Raw genomic sequence first — 17,769 nt, forward strand, 5'->3', positions numbered from 1 at the left:
AGCATTGGGCACCAATGGTCTGGACACCAATGAATGGGAATGATGCAATGAAGTAATATTAAAAAAAACAGCTTGAAGAGAAGAAGAGCTCGTCCTACTTTAAGCCATTATTATCATAAGAGGGAAAGCAGGTCTCTTTGAACCGACAATGGTACATAGGTTTGATGAAAGTGAGTGGAAGTAATGGAAGTCCGAGTCATTTTCGGCGAATCGGTTCTTTTAAAAAATAGATTCAATAATTCTTTTGTCCATTCGTAATCACCTGGACACTGGCGTACTAAACGCTCAAATAAAGCATATGGAGGCACACACTTGTTTTAACTATGTTGTTTAGTTTATTAATAGTCATTTCATTATTTAACTATCAGCTCAATTATTAGTTCTTGGCTCATGACTAATGAGACTCGCAATAATTCAGTACGATTCGTGAACAATTCGCTCAGATTTGTTTTGAGAACCAGTTTAACAGATTTACTAAAAAGATCCGATTCACATGAAACGATTCGCCCAAGAATCGGATACCGCAAGTGGGTGGTGAAGACTAGTCGGACAAAAACATCTAAACATTGACACTTTCTAAAAAAGCAATACTATTTTTAGGAGGTGTGTGATGATGTTTCAGATGTTTCCAACACATAAAATGGTATATTGATAGAATATGAATGAAACATGATCACTCTCTTCCCAGACTACCTTTAGTTTCTTAGAAGTCTGTCTTATGTACAACAAATTCATGCCTTCTATTATCTGCTGTGTTTCATGCACACTTGTGCATCGCTTCATATGTCTGTTTTTGGCCTGAGAAAAGTATTGAATGTGCCGGTTAGTCTCGAATCACATTACAGACACGAAAAACCATAACGCGAATTTAAACAGACTCACCTCATTTTGAAAAAACATGCTTTCTCTTATTTTCTTTCTCTTGATTTCCATGGCGAGAGAGGAACACGACGATACCGTGGATCGAGTGGCAATATTTCGTTTAAAATGTTGAATATCCCGCGGTGGATCCATACTGGCCTGATCCTCAAGACAAGCCCCTCTCCGCACAACAAACCAACGGATTACACAACCGCAAATCGACCAATCAGCTTCTTTCAAAGCTCACCGTTGCCTATACAACAGTTGGGAGATACCATTTTTAAACTGAGAAGGGTTGGGATATCGAAAAAACTAAATATGTGTGCTTAAATAAGTCGAATTTGTTAATAAATTTTATGAAAATCATACTAATATGTAAATATAGTACATTTCAAACTAGTTTATGTTAATTATTATACAGCGAGTTGTGTTAACGCTGTGATTTTGTGCTCATCTCCCCCGTCTGTCTTTAAATAGATTAAACTGACGGTCTGCCGCACTGCATTCTAATGAATCCTGAATGTTCTGACCGAATCTTTTCAGTCAGTGGCTGCTGGATCTTTTTAGATCGATTGTAATTTTACACATAATGCGATGACATTTTATAACCATTTTGCACACGAAAACTGCATTCAGCATCATATGAAAAGAAATCAATGTCACCTCTGTCGCTGCTGTCACGCTCATTCTTGACAACGTCGTTAGTACCCAGATGACTTCATACACCTAGATATCGTTTTACTGTATCTCAATCAGAGAGGGTTACCAGTGGGGTTCGGACTGAAATATCAACCAACAGATAATCTGAAGGATCAACAGTTTGATTAAAGGTTACAAAACACAATCCCATTGGAGCTCGTTTATTAAGGTATGATCGCATGCTTGGTGTTATAGAAAATGTCAGCTGACTACCTGTCTGATTTCAGACTCTGGCCAGTAGATCGCCTGCTTGCATAAGAAGATTTGCATAAATATCGCTGTGGCAGTTTTATGTAAGTATAGAAAAAATTGTGGGTCATTAAAAGCATATAAGTAAAACATTTGCAAATGCATTTGATCTCACCACCGATGTGCATGCATTTGATTTGCCAAAGCTTTACATTAACCTATTTAAACCATGGATATGCTGAAATTAAGAGAGAACATACTAAAATAGTGGATGGAAATTGTCTTGTATTCTGAATGAATATCCAGCACGCAACCTAGTCGTGACAAGTCGTTTGTCAGTTTTCTCTGTCACCATCAGCATACTGTCTTACTTGTATTTTAATGATACAGTCATGCATTCTGTCTATGTAAGGCTTTGAGAAAAGCTTGCTCCAGTAAAAATGACCATTTAGACAGCGGGGATGCTGCTGACTAGGTGTCGACCGATATTGATTTTTCAATAGCCCATGCCGATATCTACAGAGAGCTCAGGGTGGCCGATATAATCCAGATACTGTCCGGGGCAAGTTGTCACACGTTTGCTCCATTGAATATTTCCCATCTTAGCTGTATTTTAAAAGCCAATTTCTGTATAAGCACATACTTTAATATCTGGGCTACAAAAAATCTGTCGAACATTTCCACAAGTATTGCCCAGGAAAAAAAAGATACAGTTCATTTAATGCTTGCTGACGTTTTGTGACAATATGTCCCAACAGAGCTGACAAATACGTGAAAGCAGAATAAAACATAAGACCTACTTAATTATAAATTGATAGCTGCTGTTCTAAATTATATCTTTTTTTACATTCAGATTCATGCAACATCTACCAGCAGGAGCTAATGTATGCTGACTAGCTAGTTACTTCACCATCCTGACATGAAAAATACCAGTCCTGAAAACAGATATTTGCACTTTTTTACATATTACATCTTTTTAATTACTCAAAAACTCTGCAAATATTTGCATTTTTGCAAATAATCCCACATGAAAAATATAGTAATTTATAGTAATTACTATAGTGTTTTTGATCCATACTATAGTAAAGTACTTGAATTAATTTGTTGTGATAATTCTATAGCTGCTGTGGTAATATAACAACTATAGAAATATAAACAAATTACTTTACCCAAAACTGTACTATAGGGTATATTATACTACAATACACTACAGTATTTATTACAGTTTATCAGTTCACTATAGTTAATACTACAGTATGCTGTAGCATTCATTAACAATGTGTTGTAAATGCTATAATATATACAGTATACTACAATTTACTATAGTATGGTTCAAAAATACTAGAATTTACTATAAATTACTATAGTATTTTTTCATGTGGGATATGTACATTGACAAGACCATTTATTTTACAAATGATCAATAAAAGCACTACAAATATTTGCATTTATGCAAATAACGCCCATTGACAAGACAATTTTTACATAATATGTAAAAATCATTACAAATATTTGTATTATATTCAAATAATGTGCATTGACAAAACATTTTTTTTTTTAAACACTACTCAGAAATTGCTACAAATATTTGTATTATATCATGCAAATAATGTGTATTGACAAATATACCAAATAATAGACAGATTAATCAGCCTGCCTGATATACTTGTCTGTTACTAAGGTAGAATCCTGTTTATGGTTGTTCTTTCTATAGGCTTTTCTATTCTATAAGGCAGAGGTGAACAAACTTTTTACTACAAAGGACCAAAAATCAAACTTGAGTGCCTTGGGATGAAAGTAAATGTTGCATTATATCCAACTATGTTATATTAAAGTTGACATGATTAAAACAAAAAGATACTTTAGAAATGAAGGTATGCTTCAATGACAGGTATTTTCCCCTATTCCCCTATTTTCAATGACATCTATTTTCCCCACTGTTGTGATATGGTGGGCCAAATCAGTGGTCATCACAGGCAAACTCTGGCCTGCAAACCCTGGTTTGGAATTTCTGCTATAAGGTATTTTTTTTATCTAAGAACTGGGGTGCCAAATTTGTTAAATTTTCTGTTGACAGGTTATCTGTGTCATGCAGCAGAAAGTGTGCACACGCAACACAGCGCTGTTTGTGAAGAACGGTCAGGCGTGTGGAGCCGGGGCCCCTCCTCAACTTCCTTTCCGTTGCCCGCGATGCGGAGAGCACGAACGTTTCCACAGTCTTTCTTCTCTCAGAGCTCACCTTGAATACAGCCACCCGTTCCACACTAAACATGACATCAGCCTCCTATCCACAAGGGATTTCTGTAACACGGACCGTATGGAAGGCTGCAAAATCTCCAATTCCGACATGCATAAAGTACGTGATGCCGGCACCAATACTAACTCAACTACAAGAGGAGAACACAAACACATATTCGCCGCTGACCAAGCTCCATCCCAGCAGCCCGCTAATCAAAAGCTCACGGCCCCCGAGAGGAGCCTCAGCGTTGGGGACGCATCAGCTGGTGCTGGACCCCTCTCGGCTCCAGTGGCGTCAGTGGAGAAGAGGCTGGAGGGGATGATGAGGACAGCCAATAGCAGCATGGAACGGCGTCTGCTGCGGCTGAGTTCAGAGCTGGCGCAGACGGACACGGCTATCCTGTGTGAGCGCGCTCACTCGCATCACCTGGCCCAGGAGAAACAGGAAGTGCTGGAGCGAGAGCGAGCGCTCAGCAGACAGGTAGACACCGCTGTTATGGTGATCGCCACACTGAGGCAGCAGCTCAGCATCTCGGAGCACGAGTTGGAGCAGAGAGAACAGTGAGTGAAAGATTTAAAGAGTTACATACATACACAGAGATCATACATAAAGCACTCAAATTTGGTAAATGGAAGGTTATGTATGCGCAAAGTTTGTTTGAGCTTCCACAATATCCGATAAGTTTTGTTCTCCCGCATCAAGCAAGTACGGTTGAGCTTCTGTTTACCATATTTGAGTGCTCTATGTATGTTCACTGATCAATTTTTATATGTGAATAAAAGCCTAAATTAAATCTGTTCATCATATAAAGCGATCGTGTCTCTTCAGAAGACTTGCATTAAACCACTTGATTCATATGGCTTTATTTTACGATCTCTTTATGAATGTTTTGAACTCTCAGATTGAATAGGTGTATAGATTTTCAATGGAGGGACAGAAATCTCTCAGATTTCTTTAAAAATATCTTCATTTGTGTTTTGAAGATTAATGAAAGTCTTACGGGTTTGGAATGACATGAGAGTGTGTAATTGATGACAGAATTTTCATTTTTGAGTGAATTGTCCCTTTAAATATTTATTTAAGCTTTGTGAATACATCACCAGATTTGTGGTTTATCAGTATGGGTTTCGGATGACCCCTTCGTAAAGGAACAGTGCACAATTACTTGTCCTCATGAGTTTCAAAACGAAGTGATTTTCTTTCCTCCGTGGAACACAAAAGGAGATGTTTAGCAGAATGTCCGAATGTCCTGCTCTTGTCTTTTCCATACAATGTTACTTGATGGCCTTTTTTGGAAAACCTTTTACTGAACATTCTTCTTTTGTGTTCCATGAATAAAATAAAGTTATACAGTGTTGGAACGACATGAGGGGGAGTAAATGATAATGAAATGGAGAAAGTGCTCAACTCTGTGGCTTATTTTTTACACACAAAAGGGCTTTTTTCTTCAGTAAAAGGGCTCTTCTTCAGTAACTACCTTTTACTGTATTGCAGGGAAGTTGTTACCATCCAGAAGTTTCTGGAAGCAGCGGCACAGCATGAGATGTGTGGGAAGGTTCGTTTGCGACGGTTCATTGAGAGCCTCTTGCGGCGGATTTCCCTGGCCGAGAGACTACTGGAATATTATCAGAGCGCCCCCCACAGGCATTACTGCACGGCTCACTCTGTATGTTACCAAAATTTGCATCAAACACTGTATATCTCACGACTCAAAATTATAAAAAAAAAAAAAAGGTTTTTAAACATATTTTTGAAAGTACATTTCCACACAGAAATGTACTTTCCACACAGTTTGCCCTCTGTTTTTATTGTTTTCGTGTTAGTTATATGACACTGTGATTTGACTGACATTTTAAATAATATTTTTAAACTAAATTGCTTCATGGCTTTTTTAAAAGAAATTATAATAAAAGACTATGCCAATATTTCAAGAATTACAATGTTTTAATAATGAAACCATTTGTTTTTTAAAGACCCCCTGTGGTGAAAATCAAGTTTTTAATGTTGTTCATATGTCTATGTGGTGTTTTTAACATGCTTTAAGACAAACCATGTGCACATTCATATGTCAGCACCATTGCTGAGTATTTTTTCTTTAAAACTGCAGTAAAAAAAAAGACAGTTTCAAGAGAGTCTCGAGAGAAGCCAGGTTATCCCGGTATATTTTTCTGTTAATATGAAAAATCATGTAGATTTAGCAATATGGCGGGTGTATGATGTATATTACAATGTTATGATGAGCTATATGCCTTTCTCCACTGAGTTGTTAAAAGCATTTGTAAGGATACTGATTATTAGAAGACAGCTGTCTGACTCTGACATGGTGAACGGGAACATGGTTTGTGACATTATCAACACTTTATTATCTGTTTGATAACATAGTCAAGCAAAAGGCTAATCATATTAATTATCGTTATGTGTCCGATGTTGGAAAGAGCCATACCATTGTGTACCGTTTACCTCATTAAGTTGACCGAGTGGATCCCTGAGCTGCGTGAGCGAGTGGAGGCGGGGCTAATTTGCATATTCATTGATCCGCGTATACTCAATGAGGCAAGGGTGTAGAGTTACATTTAAGCTATTTTAAGGCATGAAGAAATTTTTTTCACAGTAAAAAACATTTAAATATGTCATTTTGGTGATCAAAGATGAGTTATAAGGGACACAATTATTGACTACAGGGGGACTTTAAATTCTTCAGACCGTTATACCACTATTTTTTTTACTTAAAGCTCTCCAAAAATGACAGATTTTTCGTATTTTTCTATGCATTTTTATACGAATTGCATTTTTGATGCGATTTTAAATGTCAAAGAGCATCAAGTCATTGACCCTGTTGTACTGTACTGGTATAAAAAAGGATATTCCCATCGATAATGAATCACCTGACATGACCTACTTCAGGATTGCAATAATGAACTTCTATTTCAGAAATATGTCATTCTCTTCATTTCTCTAATTTGTCATTATTTCAGGTGCCTCTGCCATCAGAGCTCGGTCCACATAGAATAACACAAAGCAGGTATTGCATGATTGGTTTTACTTTTAGGATTAAAGTCACATTAATCCAGTAATGAGTAATTCATACAAGCATTTAACTTTTAACCATTTAAGCTTCATTGTAAAAAGTGGTGAATGCAATTGTTACCTTAAAAAGCTGTTTTTTTACTTGATTTAACTCTAAATTAATATAAATTAATGTACTTAGGTTGATTTAGCAATATTAAATAATACTTTTGACTTGAACCAGTTAATTAAGATGTTAACATTTTTAGGTTACCTTTTTTATTTAAAGTGTTTCTATACTTACCAGTTCAGAGCACTTCAATATAAATCATGTCCTTATTTGACTCAGGGTGCTCATTTTGTCCCCTCTAACTAATTCATGCGATCCTATCAAGACAGTAGAAGATCATGTTGCCCCTTGCCATAAATTAACTTTCTGTGTTTTTGTCCATTTAATTAGCCTTAAAGTGTGTAAAAACAGCACCCTGCTTTATCTGCTCCAGTAAAACTTTAATAATTTGCATTGTTTTGACAAAACAAGATTTGATATCTTCTTTTTGCTTATTGGATAAACGGTTAGTTTGCTAATTGCCTATGTATTTTATCAGGTGTGTGTTTACTATATATGTGAATATGAAATCCCTTGATATTTGTTGTTCCTATTGCCTGACTAAGACCTTGTTTGGTTAAAACGTTCTAATATATATAATATTAATGTTTTATGGGAGCAGATAAAGCAGTGTGCCATTTTCTTTGACTGAGTTTGGGTGTGCGAACACTACTTTGAAAAGTTAAATTAACTATACATTAATTATTTTGTTATTTTGCTGTTATTTGACACCAGGTCTTCAGGAGAGCATCTTGAGCAAGATAAAGAGCAGCAGTTACTTGCTCAGTCTGGATGGGAACTATCCGAAGGTTCTGCTGGGAGACTGGGTTACGACAGCTGGTCCCAGCGGAGGAGGTCAGATGGTTATGAGGTTTAGGGACAGAGGCGGAGCTTAGCAATGAGTGTACATGCAAATAACACTGTTTAAAATATTGAAGTGAATATATTGAGTATATTAATAATTATACAGTGGGGTCCAAAGGTCTGAGACTACATTGAATATCTGGGATTCAAAATCTTTTTTCTTTTATTAAAATACACTACCGTTCAAAAGTTTGGGGTAAGATTTTTTTTTTAAAGAAATTAATACTTTTATTTATTGCCTGCAGTCTGACTGTAGCCTTAATGACTGATTTATGACTCATTACGAGAACCAGCTCAGAGTCGGACTCTGGTCACCCTGTATGTTTGTTTTTGCATGCAGCCAGCAAGGATAACCTAAAAGAAAAACATGTTTTCTTTCTATTATTTAGCAGTACATGATGTTTTTTTTTATCTCATCACATCCAGTTTCGACTGCTGATTCAGAAATGGTGAGATTTTCATGCTCTACTGGAGATTCTCTGGAAAAAATCAAATAATATCAGTTTACTAAATACTAAAAAAAATTGCATTTCATGTTAATTTTTTAAAACAACTGTTATGCTAATGAAATAATTTGAAAAAAAAAAAAATCTAAATGGAATAATTTTCACTAGTGACTTTGGACTCCACTGTATGTAAATATAAGTTATACAAAACTCCAATAAACAACAGCGATGTCCGACTACAGATGGCAGATTAGTTCTTTGATACTTATTTGATTCTTAAATGTAATTATGGTCCATTTAATAAGATTGGCTCTAGTATGAACACATGGTGAAACTGCCCTTTAATTTAAATAGATATAGCTGTTATTACAAGTTGCTTACATAAAGTGGAGATATAACCTAATTAGTAATGTTACATGCTTGTTTTCTAACTAAAACTGCTGTTCAGGAAAATGAATGTAGTTATATTATCTAAATGGAGGATGATGTTAAAACAAAACCTGTCGCACAGGTCGGATGTTACGCCACTTTAAGCTTGTAGTTTGTTCACAAACTTTCTCTCATAGAAAATGCACTATTTCAGCAAGAAGCAAATGTATGTAGCAAATATCTAAATAATTTACTTGGGTCTTTTTTTTGAAGGTACTGTTGTGTATTTTAAATAGTGGTGCTACATCTTAAGGGATGAAAATATATTTCCCTGCTTGTTAGCCAGCCTCATTAGAAACTTAAAACAGGAGAGAAAAAGGAAACTTTCAAAGAGAAAGTCAACTGAAGTTCTCTTTTGTTTTAAAACATGCAGCTATTGAAAGATGTTTTTAAGTGTTCTTAAATTTATTGCCAAGTAGTTTGATAAAAGATTTTTTGCCATTCTGTACAATTGGAGCAACAGCACTTTGGATGAACTGTGAAACAATTCTGTCAAAGAATGTACTTTGATTTAAAGGGATAGTTCACCCAAAATTAAAATCCTGTCATCATTTACTTGCTCTAATAATGTTCAATGATATTTTGAGAAATGTTTTGGTGTTTCTTTTTTTGTTCATACAATGGAAGTCAATGGTCATCAAAACCAACATTCTTTAAAATATATTCATGTTTCACAGAGGGGAAAAAGCCTAAGGGTTTATAACATAAGAGTGAGTAAATTATGTTTATAAGATTGCATTTTTTGGGTTTACTATCCCATTATGTAATTATAATTACACTAATTAAGTCCTAAACTCAAATTGCAAATGAATGTTCCTTATTCAAAAAGGTTAAGCTCTATATGGACAGCTTCTGAGACAAACATGTTTGAATTGTCCCTCAGTTTTTAAAAACAGAAATTTTGTTACAATTTTTTACAAGCTAAGGGATAAGTCACAATTAATTTTGTGATATTTGTGGCACGTTACAGATGCCATAAAGCTTAAAGGGGTCATGACATGGATTTTTTTTATTATTATTATTTTAATATGTTCCTTGAGGTTCACTTACAATGTTAATAAAGTTTTTTTGCATAAAAAACAAATATATTATTTATATATGATTATTTTCAACCTTCATTCTGACCCTCTGCCAGAAATGATCTATTTTTAGGGGGCGACTCCTAAAACAGCCACTGTAATGATTGGCTAACGTCATTGCATAGGAAACAGTATCAACAACCACTCGCTATTGTACGTGCGTAAGTGTTTTTAAAACATTATCCATATTAAACCATCGTTTACAGACAAAGCATTATGAAATCATTTACTTGCGGTTTGTGATGTAGCAGCTGTCAGATTCAATACAGTTGACTGCTTCATCTGTCAACAAAAGTTTCTTTGCGAACTCTCCATTACACTGTGCCTCGTTTACAAGACAAAATGCTCCAAACAAACATGTAATCCTCCAACGCAATACGGGACGCCATTAAAATAAACTATCCACTTGTTTCCGACACTGGGATCCTTTTGAAGTCTTACAGAGACGCAAACGAGCTGTTTAAACTGGACGTGTCAAAGAGAATGTTCTTACACACAACTGTATACTGTATCCAGTGTAGACAGCATCAGTGATTATAATGGGTTTGGGTTCTATTTACTTTTGACACAACGCAACATTCACATCCGGTGTAGGTACATGTCAGTTATTAAGCATCTGAATGCCAGTGGGCGGGGCCTATGGTGCGATGATGTAAAACTATTCGTCGATGTTTTGCTCTGGAGGCAGTCATATGCAAATATATTTGCTCATGTGACGTCACAAATCCCACAATATCAAAATGAGCTTGATTAAATAAATGCTTTTATTATAATGAGGAGGACATTTTAATCTATGAAACTTGCAGGATGTTTTAATGGCACAAAGACCTCGTATATGTCAAAAGATCAAGGCAAATTTGATTTCTCAAGTCATGACCCTTTTAACTTGTTCAAAGAGCTTAAAATGGAACATTTTATTAAATAATTACCAGTCAGTAAAGAAAGATCATTCTTGGCTCTGTACAACTTGAGCAGTAGCACTTATTCTCATCTTTGGCAGAGTTGTGAAACAATTCACTGAATAGTAGTATTGCTACTTTAAGTAATTACCAAAGTCCTGACGTCATTGTTATATTAATATACAAGAAATACTGACATACAGTATGACATTTGAAATATAATTTTATGTATGATGAGGGTAGTGTCTATAAAACCAAAAGATTTGAGGAACAGGGTAATTCTTTTGGTAGGGTTGTTTATAGATTGTAGGGGTCGATGCATGACCCCTACGTGCACGTATTTGGGTAGACCCTTCATTTGACTTTGACTTCACAGAACTTTGACTTCACAGTATTCAAAATTGACAATGTTTAGTAAATATTAGTATGTAGTGTGTCAGATGCAGGGTAGATCTTACCCACAGCACCTTAGTCTTCATATGAAACCAGTCTGTTTTGGGGGGGAAAAGCCAAATGAGGGCATTTGCTAACATTTCAGCTCAGGCTACTTGTTCTGTTCAGTTTAAGCTCTGATGTTTTTCCTATGTTGTTGTACCAGCTGCATGTGACCAGCTAAATAGGACCTCTCAGCTTCATGTGTGAGACCTTTACCTTATAAATATATATTAAAAAAAAAAAAAAAATGGCACTTGGATATTGAGTTCAGAAGATGAAAGTATAAAAAAAGCTTCTTGTTTTAAAGGTGCACTATGTAATATTGACAGCTAGCGGTTGAACTGGATACTGCAGTCCAAATTCAAAATATTGGAGAGAGTTGTTTCCCCCGCTCCCGGGTTGTCAGATTGAGGATACGCAACAAAAACGAGTGTAATTGTCAATGGAAAGTAATGAGTCGTACAGTATAACTTGATTAGATAATGTATATGTTTGAAATGTTCTTATTGCCAAGTCTTTTTAGGTTGGGTAGAAATTGCGATCTCTGACCCAGTTTGTTTGATGGCTTCTATCGCTGTGTTTTCCACCACTTGGCAACCCGGGGTGTCAAAATACTACTGGGTAAATCACGCAGACCAGAACAAAAACAGACATTCCGACACTGAACGCACATTTCAATGTAGAAAAACCGGCTGTAGCATTGTTTTTCTGAGAAACAAGTATGTAAACTTATGTTTCCTACATCTTTGCAAAAATATTATGATATTTTTATACTTTAGCTCTGTCAAACAAATTACATAGAGCACCTTTAACCTCTCTTTGTGATGTTTTGTTCAGTGGTGGCAATGTCATCCACTCCATTGTTTGCTCAGTTCTGACACTGTGATTATCTTATTTTGTCTTTTGTGGTTCCTTCGAGTTTTTGTATCACTTGAAATGTTGTGTTTACTTAGAAGGAGATCTGAAATACTGTAGTGCTGTTGTTTGAGCATGAGGTAGTTCACATCCATCAGTATTTTATTGTGAGCATGCTTTAATGCTTTATCCAGTGGCTTGTGCAATATGTGAAAATATTTTCATGATGGAGGAAAAGAAATGGTATACTGTACAGAAGAAATTTGGAGGACACTAGGGTCGAACAAGACAAAGTAGGGCTCAACCAAATTCACTTTTGTTTATTTATTTATTCTTATTTTTTATGTTCCCAGTTATCTGCATTATAAATGTGATCTGAGACAGTGTTCCGACAATGTATTTTATTGTCTCATTATTAGTCCCAAGTAATATTATGGATACCGAGCACAATGTCCACAACACTGGTTCAAACCATCATTTTTAAGAATTGACAATATTTTTGCACTGACTGAATACATAAATATGGATGATGCTAAAAATAAGATTAGTATAGTAAAGTATATCAGTTTCGAATTTCACAATATACAGTATGGGTGGCCATATCAAATTCAGTCAGTGGCCTTTTATTTAATATCAGTTTGATTAGTTTTGAGTTATTCAGCTATTCTACATTAAAATATATGATACTTCAATCATATGTATAAGCAGATGCCACATTCGATCGCTCCAGACACGTCAACCCGTCCGCCATTTTGGAACAGTCAACATTTCAGATGTTGTCATCACTCACAGTAAAAATCAATGAGTTTTCCAAGATGCCACAAGTATACATACAGTGCACAGCATAAATGGCCCCTGAAATAATCAGGCCTTCATTTTAAGCTTTCATTTAGTGATGAGGGATTTTTTTGCTAGACAAAGAGCAGCAGAAATACCAAGCAAGTGTCTCAGAGCCAGCAAAAGCTATGAAAAGAGTGACTGTTTATCTCACAGAGTAAGATGCAGCCTGCAGAAATGACAAGCATGGTTGTTGTTCTCACTGGAACTACCTACTGTAGCCAAAGCACAATAAAGTCAGTTAGCCATTTCCAAAGCCCATATTTACAAAATATAGATTCTGGGAATCAATACTCTGGCCTCATGATACCAAATCAATCATTTTGGATCTAACAGCATCCAAAATGTTATGGTGTTGCTAGAGGAGGAGTACAGTGAGAAGTGCCTGGTTCCCACAGTAAAGTTCAGTGGTAGTAAAGCTCTTATATAGGGATGTATGAGTGCTGAAGGGAGTTGTGCTTTATCAATGCTGTCATGAATTCCCACACCACTGTGTAATTTAATACACAAACTTGAAACAGAAGATGTTACCCTTTCCTCATTCCCTGCATTGTTGGGTATTTTTTCAACATGACAATGAGGATATGCATTCTCCCAAGGTGAAAAACCTTCTGTGGACATGTATTGCACTCAGTCTTAACACTCTTGAGCGCCTGTGGGGGATTCTGTAGAGACGAGTTGAGCAACACTCCCCATTAAAGATCAGGGCATTTAAGGAGCTCATCATCCAGGAGTTAAACAGGACAGATGTGACAATTTGTCATGAACTTGTACACTCCGTGCCAAGAAGGGTCAGAGCAGTATATTCAAAATTATGGAGGGCATACTAAGTACTAGAATATTATACTTTTGTTGAATTAAATCTAGGGTGTACTCATTTCTGCAATCCTTAATTTAAACAAAATTGGCTAATTTACTTATTTTATGGCTATTAATGACATATATTTCTCAGTTTTTATGATGTATATGTTTAATACATTTTAGTTTTGCCATCTTTCCATGAATTGTATTACTGATCATAAAGAAAATACATCTTTTGTATTTGTTCAGAGGGAGTGTACTCATTTATGCTGTGCACTGTATATGATAACCCATATTTTTTAGCATTGTAGAATTATCTAACATTAATGATAAACTAAATCCTATGAAAATCATCTGCTGAAGTCTATTTCATATATAGATATTTATACATGCGTATGGTTGCAGACGCACAGTCAACTTGCTTGTTTATGGACCGCCTTTGACTGTTCTAATATGGCGGACGGCTTATTTATAGCTGCCCATAGAAACTGCCGCTAATGAGGCATCTATGTATATATATTCATATCAGCCTTTAGGCATTACATAAAAATAATTATCAGCCGTTGTTTCACCAAAAAAAGTATAACGATGCATCCCTAATATTAATACCAGTGTGATTTTTTTTTTCTGTGAATTAGGTTGGACCCTAGAAGTGTAGGTATGCCATTAAAGATGACAATCAGAAGTAGAACAAAGCTAAATAGCTTAAACGTTTTGTTGTTTCTTGATAAAAATGAGTATAATTTGAGCTAACGTTTTAATGTTGTGCCCTGTTTTTTGTTAAAAAAAAAAAGATTGAATTTGTTTTCTTTAGACTTATCTTAATGTTTGTGCCTTTCTCTTGGAACATTGTCGTCTGTATTACACATGTGATACTGTGAGATTTGAAGTCTCATGCTATCCTTGCTGCTGTACGTGAATAATAAATGTGATTAGAATTGATAATTAAAGATTGATTTGTTAATGCTATGCCTGTTATCCATCTCTTGTGGCAACTGCAGCATTATTAAAATCGGAATGGTCATTCATTTGATTAGACCCACTTTTTTGCTGTTTTTTTTTTCTTATGATGTTGTAGTTTTACATATGAATTTAAATTCATTTTATTCACTGTAATCAAAAGTGAGTCTTTACATGTCTTCAAAATGTTTAATTCACTCCTAATTTATTACTGCAATGCAGAGGATGAGCACTAGAGGGTATCCTCGATTTTACCATCTATGCGAATCTGATTTTGGGATCTCTGTGAAGAGCTTCTTGTACTTGTGCAATTATGAAAAACCCTGAACTAGAAGTTAAAGTCCAGTAGGATCCAATTGGCTGCATTCTTACACAGCAACGTATGAAATAGTTTTATTATTCCACCATCTCTTCTATCTCATGTGACATTTTAAAATTTGGATTTTCAGTCCAACTTTGAAAGATGTAGAGTAATCCCTGTGCAATCCAGTACACTGTAGAGTAAAACATCCAAGTATCGTCAAGTTATGTTTACCACAGAACTTATTTTCTCATAAATTGAAAAACCCCATCATAAAAACCCATAGGAAAATATGAGTTTTTGCTCTGTAGGATGTCTGTCATTTTAACAAGAAACTATGCTTATATATCCACACATTGTCTAATTTTGTAAATTAAACCACCAATTCAACATTAAAAAAGAATGAAAGAAATGAAAATTTTGTAATTTACTCACTTGCATGTCATTCCAAACCTGTGTGATTTTCTTTCTTCCATAAAACACAAAATGAGATGTTTAAAAGAATGCTCATGTTGCTCTGTTCCATACGATGAAAGTGACGGGGGCCAGACAACTTCAAAAAACTGCTTTTATAGTGAAATTGTGCACTATACTAAGTCTTCTGAAGCAATACGATAGCTTTCTGTTGAGTCATTTTCATTGTATAAAAAAAGCTTGAACATGCCAAATTTTTCCTTTTGTGTTCAGCAGGAGGAAAAACAACTTGTGGGTTTGGAATAACAGAAGGGTTAGTAAATAAATTTTCATTTTGGTGCAAACTAAGTAAGATTTTCAAAGAATACTTCAGAGATCTGTAGGTCAAAAGAGCTTTGGCTCTCACAGGCAGGCTTGGTGTTCAGGGAGTTTGGCTTTGTGTCAGGGAAAATAAACAGAACGGAAACACATGAGCCAGACAGCGTAGATCTCTCTGCTACATTAAATATAGATGTCTTCTAGGAACAGAGACTAGAGAGTGAAAAAAGAGTCAAGCTTGTTATAAGGAGCTGTACTAGTACTAGCTCAATGAAGAAGATGGTTCATGTTAAACATGAAGATCAAAGAATCGCTTGGCAGTGTTTTTGATTGGTTTGCTCTCATTGTTGTCTTTGAGGGGCTTTAATGGCTGCAGCCTCTAAGGCTCGTACTGACGTCACTCATTACATTTAGAAAGCTGAGGTCATGATCTCTCCAATTTACATTTTTCAGAAGGTTTTTATCTGACGGAGGCCATTCATGACCATTTTATTCTGTGAAACATAGCAAAACCAATGTTACTCACGTATGGAGCAGAAACGACGCAACTTTGGCATCCGTTTTCAGGCCTTCCTGCTTAGGCCTCTCCAGTGCTGGAAAGCTTTTCTGTTATTAACGCGGGTCCTAAAGCTCTTGCCTGATCATAACCCTTCTTTTTCCAGTGATATTTGACCTTTTCTCTTTTGTAATGTCTCTCAGCCAACTCTCTTTCTACAGTCTTTCTTCAAATAATCTCTCTCTTGCTCACTCTCTCTCCTCCCCCATCATGAGTGGACACGCCCCCTACTGCTGATTGGCTACAAGTGTGTTGTGCTGCTCAGCCCAATCCACTTTCAACATCATTTCTCAGAAATCACTTACTGTACCTTTAAGGCCCATTAATTCTAAATATGAACCAAACTGGCAATTTGCATTATTTTTTTCTTTCCTTAAAGATACACTCACTAAATTTTTCCCTGATTGAAATAAGTTTTACATCTAAAGAAATGTTGGCAAAATATTTTTAGACAGTCATATCAAAAGCTATTTTATTTTACATGTAGCATGTTTCCTCATGGGGGCAGACATGTTGAGATCACATGTCTAGTCAAATACCATATACTTTATCTCAGTAATCCCCTGTTATTATTAAATTAACCATGGCTGACTGTGAATAAAATAGCACATTTTTACGACAATGACTATCTTGACGCTATTATGTGGTTACATAAGCAAAATGGAAAAAATATATGACATCAATAATGCTTAGTTATTTTAATCTTTTTTTTTTTACGGTTTTATAAGTTTGACAAAGAATTTTTTTTAAAAATATTTCTAAGTTCTTAAGCTTACTGGCTAGGGTCACATACCCCTCGTCAAGAATCACAGCTGTTGTGTTATTGTTTTGGCAGCGGTCAGCTTCTACAAAAATTGTAGAAGCTAAGTCAGAAGTTTACTGCAAAGATAAATAAACTGATTGAGAGGCCTCTGTTTGTTTGAGTTGGCTATGAAGTAAGTTTACAAGCCACATTACTAGGAGGAGAGAGAAATAGTGAATAAGCAGACTAATATTATTAGACTTGTTTGCGTAGTTAAATGTGTTATTCGGTCATGATATGTATCATGACATAATGAGGACTGGAGAGTTTATGCATTTATTAATGTCTGGTGTGAATTCAGATGACATGGAGCATCCTCATGATGTCATCAGCATTTTTTCTTCACAGTCATTTTGTGATTCACACACAGTGTGTATGTGGTTTTACAAGCTCAGAAGACTGGAGTAGGCGGTAGTGTTGCATCCTGTTCCATAGCTTTAGCTTTTTATAGATGCTCTGTTTTTATGTGTATGCCAACAAATGATTAGGCAAAGTATGTAGGAATAACAACATGAGCACAGATGACTAAACTGTCCACATGTCTCTTTCTCTATAAATATATCTTTTAAAACAATGTCATTCTAACATGTTTGTGAGTCATGATTGGTTGGGCAACAGCCAGAATGTCAGTGGTCTGCTTCTGTACGGATAATGAGATCATTGGTTCATC

General features: G+C 35.6%; 2 protein-coding genes across 7 annotated transcripts in view; one reads left to right on the top strand and one right to left on the bottom strand.

Annotated features, from left to right (window-relative positions):
- The window catches only part of rtkn2 (rhotekin 2), a 22,476-nt gene extending 5,848 nt beyond the window's left edge, over positions 1 to 16,628 (bottom strand). Inside the window, exons 1-2 of one of the 4 annotated variants that reach the window (XM_051867350.1) lie at positions 883 to 1,104; positions 694 to 798 (exon numbers count right to left, since the gene is read on the bottom strand). In XM_051867350.1, the coding sequence (XP_051723310.1) occupies positions 694 to 798; positions 883 to 1,014 (237 nt within the window). In that variant the 5' untranslated portion in view covers positions 1,015 to 1,104. Of the gene's footprint in view, positions 1 to 693; positions 799 to 882; positions 1,105 to 1,524; positions 1,672 to 16,267 lie in introns of those variants that run through there. The other 3 variants (XM_051867353.1, XM_051867352.1, XM_051867351.1) reach the window with 3 other exon arrangements.
- Positions 1,550 to 17,769, top strand: part of znf365 (zinc finger protein 365) — a 33,352-nt gene continuing 17,132 nt past the window's right edge. Inside the window, exons 1-6 of one of the 3 annotated variants that reach the window (XR_007925835.1) lie at positions 1,550 to 1,691; positions 1,788 to 1,853; positions 3,827 to 4,548; positions 5,483 to 5,654; positions 6,964 to 7,010; positions 7,839 to 8,416. Coding sequence is in view for 2 of the 3 variants with exons in the window: in XM_051867357.1 (XP_051723317.1) it covers positions 3,839 to 4,548; positions 5,483 to 5,654; positions 6,964 to 7,010; positions 7,839 to 7,980 (1,071 nt within the window). In the remaining variant the exon portion in view is untranslated. Of the gene's footprint in view, positions 1,730 to 1,787; positions 1,854 to 3,826; positions 4,549 to 5,482; positions 5,655 to 6,963; positions 7,011 to 7,838; positions 14,777 to 17,769 lie in introns of those variants that run through there. The other 2 variants (XM_051867357.1, XM_051867358.1) reach the window with 2 other exon arrangements.

Source organism: Ctenopharyngodon idella, chromosome 17, assembly GCF_019924925.1.
Source record: "Ctenopharyngodon idella isolate HZGC_01 chromosome 17, HZGC01, whole genome shotgun sequence".
NCBI lineage: Eukaryota > Metazoa > Chordata > Actinopteri > Cypriniformes > Xenocyprididae > Ctenopharyngodon > Ctenopharyngodon idella.